The sequence below is a fragment of the Syngnathus floridae genome, chromosome 15 (assembly GCF_059516105.1).
Source record: "Syngnathus floridae isolate MCC-2025c chromosome 15, RoL_Sflo_1.0, whole genome shotgun sequence".
NCBI classification, from domain to species: Eukaryota; Metazoa; Chordata; class Actinopteri; order Syngnathiformes; family Syngnathidae; genus Syngnathus; species Syngnathus floridae.
In genome coordinates, this window is record NC_142427.1 from 4211180 (window position 1) to 4231035 (window position 19856).

General features: G+C 44.0%; 1 protein-coding gene across 13 annotated transcripts in view; it reads right to left on the reverse strand.

Annotated features, from left to right (window-relative positions):
• Positions 1 to 19856, reverse strand: part of LOC148385953 (RNA-binding protein Musashi homolog 2) — a 202373-nt gene that overhangs the window by 35449 nt on the left and 147068 nt on the right. For 9 of the 13 annotated variants that reach the window (XR_015863269.1, XM_088399658.1, XM_088399650.1 and 6 more), the window contains exon 11: positions 533 to 652. Coding sequence is in view for 12 of the 13 variants with exons in the window: in XM_088399658.1 (XP_088255784.1) it covers positions 533 to 652 (120 nt within the window). In the remaining variant the exon portion in view is untranslated. The remainder of the gene's footprint in view (positions 1 to 532; positions 653 to 19856) is intronic. The other 4 variants (XM_088399659.1, XM_088399653.1, XM_088399663.1 and 1 more) reach the window with 1 other exon arrangement.

The following is a 19856-nucleotide window of genomic DNA, read 5'->3' on the forward strand; positions in this document are numbered from 1 at the left end:
GAATTTCTGTGGATTGTGGTTAACCTTAGGTTCCACTGCATTTAAAAAGAATTAGAAAAAAATAAATGAAGAGCGCAGAAAACAATTTCCCACTCAAGTCATCACAGCTAAAGCTTCTGCAGTTTGAGATTTTTGTCTGATCTATACAGATTCAAAAGTTAAAGGCAGCAAACTTGTGTCAGTGACTAAATTAAAGCATGTATAATTTTAACTAAGTGTAACTTTTTGTTTTTAAGGTCGAGGGCATTCCATTACTTTTTTAAAAGTGCGGCAACTGAATTTGGTTACATTAGAATGTTAAATTATTCAAAGTGAAGTCAGGTTAATTTTGCCTCAGTCCCATCAAGTCACCTCAAGCCCCCCTCATCTCTTCATTGCTTACACGGCAAATTAACCGGTCACGCCGAGCTCGTGATTTTTGGCCACGTTATGATTGATACAAGAGCTTGGGCGACTACGTCTATGGGAGAAAGCAGAGCAGGTAGAAGTTGAAGAGAGCAGCAGCCACACAGAACATGGACAGAGCGTTTACCTGGCCCTGTGCTCTGTGGGTACGCCAAGTAGCCGCCTCTTCCACGGGCCCCCCTACCTGAGCCACGCGCTGCTACGACCGCCGCCGCCGCCACCGGTCCGTATGCCGTCGCTGGGAAGCCTGCGGGCACACACACATGCATCATTTCCTGCATCTGGACGAGTGTGTCCCAGAGCCACGGGAGAATGTTGACACCAGCACTGAGCTGCGGGATAAAACGAGCTGTCAGAGGCAGAGGCTCGTGTCAGTGCGATACCTATCAGCAGACTCACAACAAGCTGCTGACCTAAAGGTTCAAATAGCCAGGAGCAACTCGCCTAACACAGAGCACAGCTGATTGTGTCGCAACATTTGAATATTTCTACCTGAAAGAGGCAAACGATTTGAAAAAGCGCTGAGCAAACGTAGTGCAGTTCCGCATCACTGCAAACATGATTTTCTTTGTTGAGGCACATTTTTGAGACACTCATCCAATTTTATCTCATTAGGTGCAGCCGTTCCTAATGATTGGCTGATAGAAATGAATGACAGCAATTTCCGGCGGGGTGATTGTGTTCATTAAGATACTACTGGATAAGTGCATCGTCCAACTTCACCGGAGATCTCTGTCCGAGTGAAAATGTTCGCATTCTTATTAGGCTCCAAATCTGTGAATAAGCTGGCTTTAGGTGGCTTTGCAAATTGCACGCGGATGATTAGATTCATGAAATAATGTTGCTCTGGGGGGTGTTTGTGTCACAAGCCCGTATGAAAGATTACAAGCACCTCTGAGCTGCACAGCCGTGTGCATGATAGTCCTACCTCTGAGCATTTTTTTTTTTGTTCAGGAGTGCCCCAGCCAGCCCCCGGTAGCTTCGGAGGACTTTAAATCAAGCACTGCAATTCATGTGGCAAAACATTGCCGCTTTTTGTTCATCAGGTAGAAGAGCAATTGTAGTTTTGTAGCGTCGTTAGTACGGGAACAGATGGAGACATCTGTTGTATGATTTGTCCTCATCAACACATTCAAAACTGGCCTTTTGTTCCCTTCCACGTGAACAACACAGCGAAGAACATTTGGTTTTTTAAGCAGTCTATTGTTCGAATGTTTCCAATGCTCTAAAGACATCAATAGGGTGTAAATATGAATGCAATTCTTTGGGATCTAATTATTCCTAACAAATATCAGTCTGGTAATCAGCCTGTAATTAATCCAAAGCAGTATCAGTGAATTGTAATTACATTGTTGGGACTTAATGAACATAGTAGCAAGAGGTGGGTGACAGAAGCTGGTCCATGCCCAGGGCCTGGGCTCTTCTTTCAACACAGGAATGGCACGTCATTAGCAGTGGTGATGAGATTCCTCACTCTGGGCTCAACGCCGTCGACGCCTAATCAGCCTCCTAAAATTATCTCCACAGGATATGCTTGGCTCTCTTGCAAAGAAATGAGCTTCAAATCCTCCCAATTGGAGTTGATTCTTTCAAATGAAAGTGCGCGTCTCTCTCCGAAGACGGCCGCTTGGACGCTACGGAATAGCATGGGGCATCTCGGAGGATTGTTTTTCCAAAGCCGCGGAGGTGAAGGGAGAGCATGTGACCTATTTCTGAGGCAGCCATTCCACGAAGAGGGGCTCGCACAAAAGAATGATGAAGTGGAGGGAGGGGATGGAAGGGGGGCGAGGGTAGCAGGGTCAGACGAGCCAAAAAGCACATAGCTTTTCATTAGACGGCCGAGAAGGAGGTAATTCACAACTCTGTCGACACAATATGAGCATGACTGTGAGCTGTGGCGGGTGCGAGATGCCGCCACGCTGCGAGATGGCCGAGAAGACAGAGAAATACAATTTCCACACACGGCTCAGGAGAGAATCACGTAATAAAGCGGCCCAGTGACTAAAGAAGTAAAACAATCATAAAAAGACAATCAAAAAGCCGACTAAAATCTGCCACTTGAATTCAACGGCTCAAATGAGGCTGTGCACCTCTTTTCACAAATGCAATCCTTACGCATCCTTACGCATCCTGGCTTTTCAGTACAATGCTTCAAGCCTTACCCTCTCTCTCAGGACAATGTTTCAAGCCATTCCATCTCTCTCAGGACAATGTTTCAAGCTTTTCCCGCTCCCTCTCTCCCTCCTGCCATTGTCACCACACCCCAGTAGACCCGACCGGTTTAGAAGTTGCGAGCAAAATTGTGGTGAGAGATTAACTTTGCGGGATTAGGTGGGTTAATTAATAGATGGCTGCTGCTCATTGTTTTGTGCTCACGCTGGAAGAAGCTACCCAAGAGAAGCGCTGCAGCATTAAATCAATTTCATGGCCCTTTTATCACTGAGGAGATAAAGCCAATATTTAGCTTTCAATTCTTCACAATTATTGGGCTCCTGCTTTGCCACTTGAGTGGCTGCACTTGGCTGGGGACAAGGACACATCTGTTTATGAGCTGTGCAGGCCCGGGGGCCTTGGTGTCCGTACTCAGGGGAACTGTCCTCAGCTTTTCCAGAAATTCAGCAAACATCACGAGTGGCACACAAATGAAGAAAAACCGGACCCAAATAAAGACAGGCACAGTGGCGAATCTTATCGACCTCTTTTCAATGATCGAAATCTTTTCCTGCCAGGAGAAATGCAAAAAGGCCAAACGACTACATTCATTTGTTAAACATGGCGTCTGCTGCACTGGGAAAAATAATCTTTATGGTACAGGTGGGGGAAGCAGTGCAAATAAGATACTATTAATCACTCAAATGAGGCGGCGCAATTTGAGTGCTTGCTCATTTCATGTACAAAAGAGATGCTGCTGACAGAATAATGATTGAAATGTAATGAAACATTTTGCAATCAGGACTTCGGTTCATAATCAGTATCATAAACAAATGGTAAATACGGCTAAAGAAGCACTGTAGGGTAATCAGAATGCACTCATCCGTAAAGGAGTATGCAAAATAAGCGCCGCACAGGAACATTAATCATTGCTGTCAATGTTCATCATGAACTGGATCAAACAAGGACACAAACTGCCTGCTACAAAACACATTTTGCCTTTTCTATGACAATACAGTATACGACAAAATGTGAAAGCATGCTGAACAATTGTTTAGCGCAGCCGCCTGCCTCACAGGTCTGAGGTTGGGGTTCAAATCAGGTCTCCAGCTCTCCTGGGTGGAGTTTGCATTTCTCCGAAACTTGCACATTTGGCTGAAGGGGACCGTGGTAAATATAATCTCTGGAAAAAAAAAATCATCCCTCTCTGCACCCATCTTGTGTCTCTAATTTAATATGCAAAGAAACAACCGCGCCCGAGGAAAAAAAACTCATCAGAGACAGAAGACATGATTTATGAGGTGTCAGTCATTTTCTGCACACATTTCAAGCATTTGAGTCTATCCGCTCATTGTTTTATCCTCACTTCATCAAAATTGCAAATACAGTGGAGCCTCGGTTTTCGAATGTCCCAGTACTCGAACAAATCGGTATTCGAACAAAAAATTTGAGATTTTTTTGCTTCGGATGTCGGACGAAATTCGGTTGTCGAACCTCGCGAGATGAGCCGAGAGGACCCGCATGCCAACTGACTCCGTTCGTTATTACATTCTCGTTACTCTGAGGATTGCATCAACTCTAATCATGCCTCCAAAGGAAGTACAGCAGGACTTTAAATTTTTTTTCTAAATTTCACGGCTCTGTCACAATAATGCGACCAGTGCGGTGCAGTTGCGCGGTCGGCGACGCGCTACCGTTGCGCGTTCGGCGGTGCGCTGTAGTTGCGCGATAGGACAAAAGTGTGCAAATGAAAAAATGCTTAAAAAAGGCTTTTTTTTTTTCCCCCCGGCTTAGAACGGATTATTTTTTTTCTCATTATTTGTAATGGGAAAATATGATTCGGAATTCGAATGATTCACTTCTCGAACAGCCTTCTGGAACGGATCTTTTTCTTTTTGAGCACTCAAGACAAAAAGTGTGACACAGAATTCCTTGAAAATTACAACCCAAATAGAAAGACATAATGTAAGTCAACAAATGGCTCACTAAATGTAATGATGTTTTATTGTTGGTGACATCATGTGAGCGACTCAGTGCTGCAGTGGTCTTAACACTAAAAGGTTTATTGAAGAGCAACTCATTTTTATGGTTGGAAAAAGACAGTGATGGAGAGCCAGTGTCAAAACCCCTCTTGATTTTCTTATGAACAACTCACAAAGAGTCCATAAAGACCAAAGACTGCTACTTTGCTCTGAGAACATGTCAATCATGAGGCTGCGAGTATTTGCAATTCCAACAAAAAGAGACCATAAGCTAACATTTCTAATTCGCCAATCTAATAAGATAAATCGTACTTGTTTTTTCATTGTATTATTTGTTAAGTTTGACAGCTTCTAAACCCCAACACAATCTGTTGAGTGACACCAGATTGACTTCCAATTTCTTATAAACCAAATAAAACAAAAAAAAAACCCATCGACATCACAGTCATCATAAAACCAGGTCGTAAACAAAATAAACAGGTTGCACCACAAGACGGAGAGAATTACATTGCCACACACAATAAGTAATACGAGACAAATACAAGAACATGGAGTATTTCAAAGCGTCATGCCAAATAATTACAATCTCTCAGGATGAAGCACAGCAGTGACACACCACTGCAAAAAGCAGTCAAAGTTAAAATTAAGTTAAAGTCCCAATGATCCTCGTCACACACACATCTGGGTGTGGTGAAATTTGTCCTCTGCATTTAACCCATCCCCATGTGATTTTGATCCATCCCCTGGGGGAGAGGGGAGCAGTGAGCAGCAGCGGTGCCGCGCTCGGGAATCATTTGGTGATCTAACCCCCCAATTCCAACCCTTAATGCTGAGTGCCAAGCAGGGAGGTAATGGGTCCCATTTTTATAGTCTTTGGTATGACCCGGCCCGGGTTTGAACCCACAACCTTCCAGTCTCAGGGCGGACACTCTACTACTAAGCCACTGAGCTGGTAGCTCAGTCAACACACTGTCAATTAAAAGCCAGCATTCACTCGATATCTTCTTGAACCCATCGGCAAACAACACTGTCACTCTATCCACGCACTGTGTATCCATATCCTCCTCTCTCTACCTGTTAAAAGCCAAAGTAAAAATTCATTTGGCAAAGTAGCGAAAGGTCAGTCGCAACAGTGTGCTGAAGGAGCACTCTGTGCACATACAGTTCTGCATTTGTGACAATGACAGGGGGCTTGATGGCCAAAGCTATTTCCTTCTGGGCTCGAAGCGTCTTTTCTTGCAAACGCATGCATTTGCCAGTCTTTTTTGTGGAGCGCAATGAACAGTAGGGTTGCCAGTGATCAAATAGTTCCTGGTGTCAAGCCTTCCTGGATGTTTTGCAGCCTTCCTACACAGACTTGGAGTCCAATGCTTTGTTTTCAAAAGTGTCAAAGCATTTTGTCAAAATGATGTGATTGGTGATACTTTGCTGCTCGTGTCAGCATTTCTACTTAAAAGGCAAATCAAAAGTTTCGATGCATCCAAAGAAGTCTTTCAAAAACCAGGTCAGATAACTTATTCAGGTGAGATGTATGGATCGCTGTTTGTCTCAGGAAGAAGCCATTGAGTTTTGGTGAAACTTTATCGGATGGATTCCATTTACCAAATCATAAACGAATGGCGCACGGTGACATTTATGAGAAACCAGTTCTGATTTAGTCAGTGCTTATTCTCTTGGAACCAAGACGTTATCTGCTAACGTGGACGGCCCCCTTTTGTTAACAGTTCACCCCTCCACTTAAGTTGTGCGCTCTTTAGCTGGCTTTAGCTCCTTTGTTTTCAGACACTTTGCAATGAAAACTTGCTTCCTTCTGCATCAATAAGGGCCTCCTTTGTGCTCTGACAACAGCTTGACTGATGTTAATATAATCTGCACTGTTCTTTGGCCCAAAACTGCCAGCAGCCGCTCAGTCGTCATTGACAAAAGAACTCTATCAGTCACAGAGCACTCCACTTGCTTCAGCTTTAGCAAGACTGTCTAACACATAGGGCGAGTTTGGGTGGGGACAGCTGCAATTTCTATGGAGCCTCCGGCTGCATCTTGACAGCTGCCTGAAAGAGATGGAGTAAGGTTTGGGCGCACTATTAAGCATAATTACTCGTTAGCATCTGGACTTGCAGTGCGCCACAATTATGACGCCACAGATTTGGCGTCCTGCAACATCATCCTTTTTCAATCCCAAGGTTTCCTTTTCTGACACACTGGATGAGCTCCAAAACGCAGATGGATGGTGACAAGACATCCGGGGATCGTTTTGCCAGCGTGCCGGGAGCAGCGCAGTGCTTGCCGCACAAGGAGACCAACTCCGGTGGGATGGCGGCGGTGGACAGTTATTAGTGCAGTCTCGGAGCTTTGGCCACATTTAGCAATGCCTTGGGTGCAGTGCAGTGAACCAATGCAAGCTTGCTGTCTAAAGGCTCATATATCCGGGTTGAATTGACGCTCAGGGCTATGGCACAGCTTGTTAAGCACTTCCCATGAAACGCACAGCTTGCCTGAAAAGTTCGAAGCCATGCAGAACAAAGGGAAAAAAAATTACCTGCTATGTCACACGCTACCTTTACCTGGCTTCTTTGTTGTGTTACAGGATAGATTAAAAATAGATAAATTAACTGTCAATGCAAAGCAAAATAACATTATTTTCCTCAAGATAGATTTTTTTTAACAGTTTCACACGTGTCCTTGGTTACACAGCCATGTTTTGATTTTTCCAAACACACACCCACACTTACAAATGGAGTAGAAAAAGAGAGACTGATTCGCATGTTCACGTTGTGCTTGCAAAGTTCACGGTCATCCGTGGTAGGTATTAGCATGAAATGACACCTCACGTTTGAGGCGTAAAAATGCAACGGCAAAGTCTGGCATAGGAAACAGAGACTCACCGTGTCACTCTGCAACAGGAATGCGATTCTGAAAACAGGTCACACGAAGAAGGGAGAACTTTTCAACAATGGTGGCGTTGAGCCACCCACTGGCCTATAGATAAAGCTGGATTGTGCCATTGTCACAATTATCAATGTACACGCAAGATGGATGACACACCTCAGGTCAAAGGTCAAATCTGGACATTCAAAGCCTCTTCTACCCTTGCCATTTCCAATTAATCATGCAAGCTAGAGGGATTATTGATTGATGCTCGAGCAGGCAAGGCTATTGATTACAAATGACAGGCAAACAACGATAAATCCAGCAAATCTAGTGCACAGGTGATGCCAGGGAATTCGCTTTGAGATGGGGGCCGGTGATCGGTGAAACAAGTCTTTCAAGCGTGCCGCTCCAGTCCATTTTGGCGGCCGGAAAGATGGAGTGAGATAGATGAACTGTGAGGAGCGGAGACGAGTGGAACAGATGAACGGAGAAGGGCAACGGCCATATCCGTGGCAAAGAAAGACAAAGAGAGAGGAAATGACATACAATGAGAAATTTAGAGAGAGAAATAAGGCCAGAACACCAGTGTCCAATTCACTCTTGCGGAATTCTCTGAGGCGCTGGATAAAAATAGCCACACCACCATTAGAGCACAGTCTAATGCACCATTAAATACACGCATGTGTTTATCATCCTACAACATGAGAAAAGCTCCGATTGAAAATGATCCGCACAAATGCATCTAGGAGAATGCATCCCATTAAAAGCAAAGGAAGAGACCTCACATAAAAAACTAAATGTAATCCAAATAAAACCCGTGTTCACATAAAACACAAGCGAACTATGAATCCAAAGTATCACGTCCGAGAGGGATACAATAATGTAGCTATCCAATGTTATATTGTGGTTGTGATTGTGACATAGTATACGAGTCCTTTGTCAGGTGCATTTTGATCCTATATTTGTTCATAAATACAGTAACGCACCATATTACTCGAGCATATTTCATGCAGAAGCCTCATTTATTTTCCTGTCAGTGGATGACAGTAAGAGGGACAAGCCAGCGGAAGTAAGTCTGTTGATAAGTCACAGCAGAGGCGTTGAGGCACACTGCTGCCTCCTCACCGGAGGGTGGGGGTGGGTGGGCGCATCCTGTCACAGAGGGGGAATCCGTGACACCACTTCACAAGGCGTCCCATTTATAACCCCGGTAGCTCACAGAGAAACACATGGAGACAAATTAACAAAACAAAAGAACAATTACGTATAGAAAAAAAGAGCGACAGCCAACTAGCAAGACATCTTTTCATCTCCAGACTGACAAATATCCCATTGTTGTCATCTCTCAGCGCTACTTTGTTGTTGTTGTTGAAAGCATCTCGGGTTTGTTGCTATCAAAGGCGTGAATCAGAGAGCCGAGGAGAGCCAGGTGGCTTTCATATGAACTGCTGCACAGATGCTCTTGTCTCACCTTTCCTCTGAGCACCACGGCGCACGCCAAACATGTGCCTCACGTAGAATGCAGAGCGAGCCAAGGCTAAGAACATTTACACGCCACCTAATCATTCAATTATAAACCAGCTAATCCAATGTGTATATTATTGCAAATCTTATGTAAACACCTTCACCTGGTTATCTTACTCACATTCAAGTCCTAATCGAAGGGAGCAGAACTTGATTAAGATATCCGAGGTGCTTGTCAGTTATTGAAATTAACCCTGCTATGTGTTTGTCTAATTTCGCTCTGTTTGGATTGGATGCACGCAGCTTGACACACACTCACGCGGTGAGCGTGAGGGCATGCTGTAGATGAATTATAACGAAAAAAACGAAAAAAAAAAAAAAAAGTAGAGGTTTTTGTAACACAACCTATGCTAAAAAAGAAGAATTCTGGAGAAAAGGAGGGATAGCCGCCATTCATTTAGGCATAACATCTATTGGCCTGATGACACTTGATAAAAGTTCATTTCAATTCAATTTGATGAAGCTTTCACATTTACATTAGCTACATTTCAGTGTCATCTATAGGACTGGAGTAGAACAAAAGGAGATGTTTTATTCTGTCTTGGATCTATCTATGCACTACTGAAAGTCATACTTGCTCTTTTGACATGCACTTGTTTTTTCCCTTCCTCGCACGTCTGCTTGACTGCGATTCAACCACAATAAAATTGCTTTATTTTTACCGGTCTACAGCCCTAATCTCCCAATATTGCAGCCAAATAACACGTATTAGATGTAGGTTACAGTTATTTTGTTGAGTTAGTAGCAGTATATCTCACGATAGAAACGGCTGCGCCAGTTTCAAAGCAAGCAGACGGTCTGACAAGGCACAATGGCGGCAAAGCCGCAGTTCAGTGAAATATTGTACTATGTACAATGCAGAGCACAAAAAGCAGTTCTTCTCAATCTGTGAATTTTGTAAAAGTAGATTTATGGTTATTGAGACATGCATGATTAATACTAGCTTGGTTAATTAGTATGGTTGCCGCTTTTGTCACCACAGCTAAATATTTTTTTGTGGAATGGAACCATTTTGGCACAGTGATCCTTTACCATTAAGACCTTTCTGATGAGTCTGTGTTTGGAAAAAGAAAAAGTCAATTGAAGAGGTGAAGGGAGTCAGAGCTTGGCAAAATCCTGGTTTTATGTCAGTAATTGGGCCTGAAATTGCATACCTCTGTATAGATGAGGTCAGGAAAGAGATACAGTATATGGTGACATTTCAACAGGGGATCCATGCTGTTGAGGAACTACTGTGTCCTGTCGCAAGGTATGATCATGTGTTTGGAGACTACAAAAAGGCCACTTTGCTTTGTCTCATATGCACACTACGACAACCTCGTGTGCAGCAGATGTCCAGCTTTCACCGCATGCTGAAGCCCTGCCCACATTGTGTCTTGACTCGGAGAAATTGCAGGCCTTATTCTCTTTCTGCAGATTCAAATATGAGGAAAGGGTGAACCGCAGCGCATTCTTCCTGGAGCTTACAAGAATGTAGCCAATCGTTCAAGAACCCTTCAGCATTGAGCAGAGAAGAAGGCTTGACCGGACACTTTTCAAGTGATAGCCAATCTCCATACTGAAATTTCATCTATCACTTTGAATTGAGACTGCCGATTGCTCTGCTCAAACGCAAGTAGAAGTAAACCAATCATACATTCGTAAACATATATAATTAGACACAGAAGCCACAGCTTCATATTATGGCTCTGGATGCTGCCACACCACAATGCCAATGAAACATTCTCAAACATTCTTTTAGGTTTTCACTTTGACAGCTATCTAATATATGATCATCATCACACTGTGAGAGCTGTCATTAATTTGTAATGGCAATTTTTTTGGAATGCAGATGTAATCCACCAAAGAGGGACCATTAAATGTCACATTGACTATCAAATGAGAAGACGGCAAGCCTTCAATTGTCACATTGAGCACAGCGTATCGATGTGCGGCAAGCGCAAGTGAAGAGCCGTGTCTGTTCTAAGTGACGCGAGCGGGCGTGGGGTCATTTGTAGCTGACTTGCAAGGCAGCATCAAAGGGGAGAAACTTGGCTCTTTATTGAAGTGGAGCTGCACTTTGGACCTCGCCTTTGTACTCCTTCCCATACACTTAGGCAAAAAGGTTACTTCTCCAGTGCCGTGGAAGCAATCTTGACGTCTCAACGCGTCTGCTTCGACACAATAATCAATATTAGGCCTACTCTCTGACTTTGGAACAGCTGTTAGAGATGAAAGGGGGAGAAGGGTCCCACTTCTTCAGAACTACTGAGGAGTGTAAAATGTATGACAGAACAGATAAGGATTGTAGAAACACTAACACTGTGAAGAGGATGTAGTTTTGCTTCCTAAGCTTCAAGCTGACCAAGGGCGCTTTATGAGGTGACTTTAATAGTTTAAGACAGATAAGAAGAACAAAGATGTCTGACCTTGCAGTGGTTCTTATGCAACAGTCTCCTTAAGTGCATTGGACTGTTGAGCGCTTTCCCACCACGGGATCAGAAAAGGCAACATGTGGCTGCAATCCACTTTGCTTGGACATCCCTTGTGATACTTTGATGGCCTTGTGAGGGCCTTGTGAGCTCTCAGCGCATCGGGTGTGTGGTCCCAACGGAGCCAATCAAACCAATTAAAGAGGACTACTTAAGCCTCCTCTCATTAGTGTCCAAGTAAACAGCCTTAATTTTAGATGCATTTTAATGCCCATCATCCAGCTCCGAGGCGACAGACGAGTGATGAAGGGTGCTAATTTTGTGCTTGCAAGTGTATTAAATGTCATTTCAACCAGAGAAAAAGGTGGATTTATGTTGATCAGCAAAAAAAAAAAAAAAAAAAACACCGAGTCAAATTTGCTTGCGCAGAGATGATTGATGAAAATGAAAATAATACGACATGCTCCTATTTGATTTCATAGCTCCAAACTCTCTATGCTACGCCGCAACACTTTGACGTGGTCGAGCACTGCTCTAGAACTAAAAGGTTAGAGATAGTATGCTGCATTTGCATGCACTTGCAGTTGATTGCAAAAGATGTAGCCTTCACGCTGCTCTCAGACCGAGCAAAGGCATGCCGAGGGTTGTGAGCTATCACCGTGAATATTTGCATAGGTGGGAGTATATGTCTGCACATGTACGTCCACCGGGGACATGAGCGATGGGAGCCACTGCAGCGCGATTAGCACAGTCAGCGGGAGCCAGGGCTGCAAGGCTAGATGGAAAGGACGGGCCGACTGGGTAGAGATCTCACAAGTACAAAACTCCCTGGGCCCGGAGCTTTCCAACAGTGGGTGGCATCAAAACAACCGTTGAGACAGAGCACGCACACACATATTCTTCCCTTGTCTATTTCCATGCCCATCCTTTTTTTTCCATCTCCATATGATCTCCAGCGGTGCCCAAAGGTAGCAGGCATGGAGGAGGCAAGAGACCTCAAGGTTTACTTCAACACGATTGCCATTTTAGCTCTTATTAGAGCTAACTCATAGGAGACTGCTGCAGCTTCAAGGGTGATGTCCTGAGATGAGCGCAAATGTTGGTCAAATCGCGTCGACCTTTTTGCTTTTGTTTTGCTTGATTGTTTGTGAAGAGCGCACTCATGAGATTTGCACAGACTGGTGCTCACGCACAGAGATGCAAGGGAATTTTTGACACTTGCATGCCTAAGTTTGTGCCCATGTTTACACTCACAAAGCATGTAGCAAAATTGGCCCATGCATCGTCACCATGACCATTTTGGCCCGAATATAAGATGATGTTTTTTGCAGTGAAATAAGACTGAAAAAGTGGGGGTCGGCTTATATTCGGGGTCTAGACATCATACCCATTTTCACTTTTGCACAGCGGTAAGTTAAAGGTTGCTGGTATCAACTGAGTATGTTGCTGTGATCGTGTGCGTCTTTGACACAAAGTGAGTCTATACATTTCATTGGTACTACAGTCCACTGTTGTGCCGTTTGTCCGATCGCGGTTTGCTTCGTGTGCACGCCGTTTGATTGACAGCTCCGGTGCGCTCATAATCGACTGAGTACCGTATTTTTCGGACTAAAAGTCGCTCCGGAATATAAGTCGCATTAGCCATAAAATGCACAATAACGTGAAAAAAAACATATATAAGTATAAGTCGCATTTTGGGGGAAATTCATTCGACAAAATCCAACACCAAGAACAGACATGAACGAGCAACAACAGGCTAAACGATAGGTATGCTAACGTGACATAAACAGAAACGAAGAGCTGAGAACGGGCCTGACGTAACATTCAGAGTTATTCAAATAACTATTACATAAATAACACGTTTATAAAACCATCTGTGTCACTCCAATTCATTAAATCCATTGATCGTCCTTTATGTCAACAATGGGTGCGCGCCGCTGACAGCGCTTGCACTTCAAAATATTCCACAGGCCCATATAACGATATATAAATTATATATCAAAATAACTATTATATAAGCAATAATATTATCAAACCATCTGTGTCACTCCAAATCATTAAATCCATCGATCAAATTCCTTGTCCTTTGTCAACAACGGCGCGCGTGCGCCCTGACGTCAGCCTCGTCATTATTCCACAGATCTAGTCTATAACTATATTGTAGCATTAACAAAGTACAAGGAAAGACGTGGGTTTGGTAAACGGCTCTTTATTTAACAAAACAAGAGTTCAACGAGCCAACAACTACTGAACTGTAACGATAAAAACATATACAAGTTGCTACACAAAATAAAATATATCAAATAACTATAACATAAATAGTTCACCGCCACACGGCCCCAAGCACCGGCGTCGACTTCCAGGCGTGTGGTGGCGTGGTCTTCTATCCCCGGAGGTGGCACTTCCAGCCACGGAGGTGGAAGAGAGCTCCATAGAATAGGACCGGGCGTGTGTAAAAGCCATGTCCGAGCCCCATCCATCGTCCCCGAGCACCGGCCCCCGACTTCCATCCAAGGAGGTGAAAGAGAGCTCCATAGAGTAGGATCGGGCGTGCGTAAAAGCCATAATAGTTTTTCAAACCTTCTGTGTCCCTCCAAATCATTAAATCCTTCAAACTCTTCGTCCTCCGTGTCACTTACAAACAAAGCCGCTAATGATGCCGATAGTACGTGGGGCCCTTCGTCATCTTCGTCATCCCGTGATCGAATCTTTGTCCTTTATGTAAACAACCGCTGCGCCGCGCTGCTGACGTCACTTGAAATTCAAATTACAGTAATCCCTTGCTACATTGCGGTTCGTTTATCGCGGTTTTACCTTTTTAAATTTTTTTTAATTTTGAAAATTTATGAAAAAATTCCCATATAAGTCGCTCCTCAGTATAAGTCGCCCCCCACCCAAACTATGAAAAAAAACGCGACTTATGGTCCGAAAAATACAGTATGTTGCTGTGATCGTGTGCGTCTTTGAGACAAAGTGAGTATATAGTACATTTCATTGTTACTACTGCCCACTGTTGTGCCGTTTGTCCGATAGCGGTTTGCTTCGTGTGTGCGCCGTTTGATTGACAGCTCCGGCGCGCTCCTTTAAGTTTGCCTCGCATCGTACGAGTAGCCGTTACGCAGCGGCACGGCGACTAATGGTCGCCAGCAAATGTATTTTGTTTTCTCGATCGATGACTTATGTTTGGCGTGTTGCCGATAGTATTTCATTTATGGTTGTTTATTATTATTTTTTTGCCAATAATTCAGTAAAGCAATCAAAACTGAACCACGTCTTCCCTCCTGTGTTCTGACCGACACCCGGGGGTGAAATGAACATAACCATCCGAGCTAACCCCCTATACAGTCCTCAGGCTCCCCAACAATAGCGGTAGCAGTTTGCATTATTTTATTGCAATATTTTTCCTTATTCAGATTTGTTTCAAGACTACAGTTAGACTTCACTTTGATGGTTAATGCAGTTATTGCAATTTTGTTGTTTTATCACAGTAGATTGGTTTATTTACATTTCAAAACCCAGAAGCCATTCATTTACAAATGTGATTGGACTGTAGTTTACATATTTAAATGTTCAGATATTAAGATGTGATAGACAGTTTTTGCATGATTTGAATGAGGCAAAATAATATATTGTTATAATCATTTGTTTCAGATGTAATTATTTTCTGTATAAAAATTGAATTTGGTGTTCAAAAAGTCTTTTTTCAAACTTGAGTCTTGCAAAAGAGGGTGTCGTCTTATAATCAGGGTCGTCTTATATTCGGCCCAATACGGTACATTTCCCTCCAAACACAATGCACATGAAAATAAAATATTTGAAGGGTGGAAGAATGTAGAGCAGAGCTCGTCTGGGAGCAATGCAGCTCCATAAGTACACACACAAGTAGACTTGGCGTGACACGTGGTGCTGTCCAGTGACGTCATGGCAGCATACTCACTGCTGTCACTGAGAATGGAGTCACGGCCTAGGGAGCTCAGCGTTTGTGGACGAGTGCGAGCGTGCAGTCAGCATTGCTTTGGAGACGGTGACTCAGACAGACAGGAAAGCATAAAGGCCCCCGGAAAAGCGCCTCCGTCGTTCCTGTTGAGTCTTTGATTGAGTTTGTTTGATGCCCGCGTGTGCATAAGAACCAGATGCGACGGGCCTGCTCCTTCGAGTGTATGAGCTGACCGAGCTCATAGTCAGGCTCTATTTTAAGGCTTGCGATTCATGAAGAGCTTGGGCCCCTACAGAGCCATTGAGCTAATGATCAGCCTTGGCAATTAAAACTTATCTGTGAGTCAGAGTGGCATCAGGAGGGCCATCTGCCTCCAGCACAGTAGCACTTATTCTGGCCTGCGGGACCACTTGCTGGGGTCACAGCTCGCCCAGCTTGGAGTGAGACGGTCACAGGATCCAAAGAACAATCTGCTGCCGAGCTCAAGTTCAGCCGAGACTCGCTCTGGAGACGTTGCTGCTGTATCCACACATGTTGCGCAGCACATTGTTGCACGCACACACCCACCCACACGTGACACTGGTAACCTCCTCATCAGCTCCAGACCAGTGACTTTGCCCACCTGTTCCAGCAGTGTTGCCAAGAAATGGGGCGGTTACTGTACTGACAAGGGGGAGAGAGGTTGTCTGATCATTGAGGAAAAATTCCGGACATGCCGCTGATGACTGCACATGGTGTCCCAAATTACAACACTGGAATTAATCAGATCTATCTAGCAAGACGTGAGATCAGACAAAAAATTGTTTGAAAATAAATCACACACTTTTAACAAGTGAGATTCTATTGTCTTATTCTTCAGAGAAAATTGATCACACTTTTCTTTGCCTAAATGTCATAAGTGAAGATGTCTGCAAAACAATGTTTGCTTCCAAAGTTCTATATAGTCCATCCATGTCAGCACCTTTCCAGTTCTCTGCGGCAGACAGGTGCCGAACCCCGCGAGGCTACCTGGTGTTTCAGGCCAATGCTTTGCAGTGACCTGTTGTGCATCTATCATATGCTTGGTTGATTCTGGCCCAGTTTCAAGGGACATGCAACCCTAAGGAAGCATCATGCCAGACTCACAGGTCAGCGGCTCTTTCCCTATATGCCACGTGCTGAGAAGACAGCTGTTTCGTCTTTTATCCCTTCTGCCCTGCCCTGGGAATGTGAATTGCAGTCAGTAGCATCCTTTTAGTCAACATGGAATCAACATCAACACCTCCGTTCGAACAATTCTGACCCAATTAACATCTTAGAGATACCTACCAAGGCTTCCTTTGTGAACAACAATGACGATAACATTAATGTCTGAAATTGTCAAACCAACATCCTGCACCAACACAAGCGTCACTAGATACTCAGTTTCTTGGCAAAATCATTTCAAGGTAGGACGGTAAACCGTAAACCAAAAGCTACCTGCAGTTATCCTCCCTCCCTCCCTCTCCCCTTTTTAATCATGATTTTGTTGACTACTTAAAAGGCTGACTCAGAGGGCCCATATTGCCGTTTGTCTGTCTTGACATCTGGAGTAGCTGAATGACTGATTGTAATGCGTCTCTCTTACACAGTCTGCCCTGATGGGAGCTTACTAACATCTTCATCTCTGCTTTTTCAGAGTAGCATAATGACCTCCAAGTAGCAGCCCTAATGGAACCATAATGGTCATTTATGCCGGGGGAGGCTCTGAGGGCACAGCTGTGGAGGCAGCAAGTTGCTTGCACAAGAAAACCAGTGAAGCGCCTGCCTGCTCAAGTCCCCCCACTTCCACCTCTCCCCACCATCCACATCTCCTGAATCCAATTCTTCTTATGAATGTGGCCTTTATGTGTGAGCGCAATTAACCGTTTATTCATGTGTGTGTCATGGAAGCTGATGCACAGCTTGTCAACAATAGAATGATTCTACAAATGCCATGTGCAGCTTTATGTCTTGCCTTCTTGTCTTTGATGGTGTATTCACAGACAAATAGCACATTTAATTATCGTCATTATCATTAGTGTCTTATTCATTACACGCATCGTACAATAGCATTCGCACAGTAGATGATGCAAAGTGCTTACAATATGGCTTTGCTCTTGATTCGCAATAGCCTTGTATGCGCATTAACTGAAGTAAGGACGTACGTATTAACCTTATTAACATCCAATAGAGTTCTGAGCACAACCATTAGGAACATGTCATGTTGTTGCACTCCAGGCCTTCAAATGGACACTAGCTACCTTGTAGGCGATAGACGTCGAGCGTGAACTGCGCACGTTATGCTTCTCTCCTGGGGGCTCCGAGCTGAACAACACAATGGCACATTTAAATAATGCTAATGAGACGGTTGCGTGGAAACAGGAAGGTACAGTAACGGGAAGTATGCGTTGGGATCCTCCACTTTGTCCATTTGCACCATTACATTCCCATGCCTTATTAGAGAAAATGGACTGCTGGAGAGGATTCATTAGTCTTCATGTTGTACTGGTTCATGTTGTCATCATATGTACAAATTGTTTATTTCTTTTAATATCGTGTGGGATTTTTTTTTTTTAAATATTGGTTTGTTGTTAAAGGGTCAATTTCATCAGCTTGTCCTGGAAACGAGGGGCTCTTGTCTGAAATCATTGTCATGTCTTTGTAGTCTGTGATCGGTGTCATGTCTTTGTAGTCTGTGATCATTGTTACGATAGAGTAGGTCACGTGACTAGAATCAGGAAGTAAGCGCATGTTATTACGGTGTTGAAAGCGAACGCTGTTTGTTCTATTCTCTCCTGCAGTTCGGCAAAACTACTACCTACATTTTGTGTTATACAAGGCATTGTTGGTATGTACCTTTGTATAAGTTATTATGTATCGAAATACATCTTTTGAGTTCGGAAATGATAGTTTTCTGTGACGTCAGACGATCTGTTGGGTAAGTTAACGTCATGTCGGTTAGCACTGAGTTTCATGGCTAACGTTAGTCATTCTCCTGTCGCCCTATTGTGGCCGTAGTAAGTGTGTTCATGTGTAATAAATGTGTTAATAATGATTCACTAATTCATAGTTTAAAAAGACAAATACAATTAATAAACACAGTGATTGTGTTACTATACAGTGATTCATAAGATAATAAGATGCGTTTGTTACAGTGACATGATAGAGATTTCATATTGATTTAATTCATTTAGTTCGTATAACTGATTATACAATGTGGTTTGTATTCTCGCAGTTTCACCCTTTCCCTTGTTATTAAACCTGGAGTCAACCTTCAACCTGGCCTTCAGAGTCTTGATGAGTGAAAGTGGTTGAGCTTACTGTCTTCGGATATTTAACATATTTGGAGGGCAGGATAGTGAAACAACTTCTTCATCGCAGAAGGTAACAAAGTTAAACGCCAAACTCAGACTATGGATGGACAAAAAGAACAGTCACTGAAGTCTAGATCTTACAAATCATGTTCTACAAAAGCGTCCTCTGGCAGTGCTGCTGCCATGGCCCGTGCCAAAGCCGAGGCAGCGAAAGTACTCCTTTCCTTCACAGATAAAGAAATTATTCTGAAAATGGAAAAGGCACAATTAGAGGCACGCATGGAGATGGAAAAGGTACAATTAGTGGCACGCATGGAGAAGCTATCATTAGAGAAAAACGTGGCTGCGGCTGATGCCAAAGCAGAGGCTCTAGAAGCAGCGGCTAGCATCAACGGTAGTAAGCGAGGTAGCAGGAAGATTCAACTCGATGAGAATCCCTTTAACCCACTGGAACGGACCAGAGAATATGTCGCTCAGCAGTCTAAGGAGTATTCAACTGCCGCGCGGGAAGAATACGCCCCTACCGAAACTGACCCGCTAAATATATTATCCAACCCGCCTCCACACCTTCTCACTCAGGATGACACTAACCAGCTATATACAGAGCCCCCAGCGCCGCCACGTGTACTCTCCCAGGATGAGCCTGTTAAGCTAGGTACTCAGCTACCTTGGCATCACAACCATTTTCTCAAGATGAGCCTGGACAGCGATTCACAGAGCCAACAATGGCACCACATCTACACTCTCACGACGAGGCAAGATGGCTACACGTAGAGTCTGCATCAGCACCTTATCTTCCCCCGCATGGTGACGATTCATATCTACGTGCAGATACTGTGCCAGGTAACTCTATTACAGCTCCATGGCCCATATCAGAGAATGGTCCGGCTGATCCCAACCTCACCTATACACCAGCTCATTGGCCACAACAACATGCCCCTATCACATCTCTTATCCCAAGACATACACAGGGCCATCAGGGCACATATACAGCTAGACTCGGATACCGGGGTCCATCACGTCCTACCGTGCCCAACTACACACCCCAAAGCAACCAGCACGACCAATCAGGTATCAGCGACGTTGTCAGATATTTCGCCCGTTGCGAGCTGGTCACTACAAGTATGACTCAATTCAACGACAAGCTTGCAAGCTACAGAGCTTGGTGACTGTCCTTTCAAAACGCAGTGAGAGGACTCAATCTCACTCCCAGCGAGGAGATGGATCTACTGGTCAAGGGGCTCAGGAAAGAGTCGGGAGA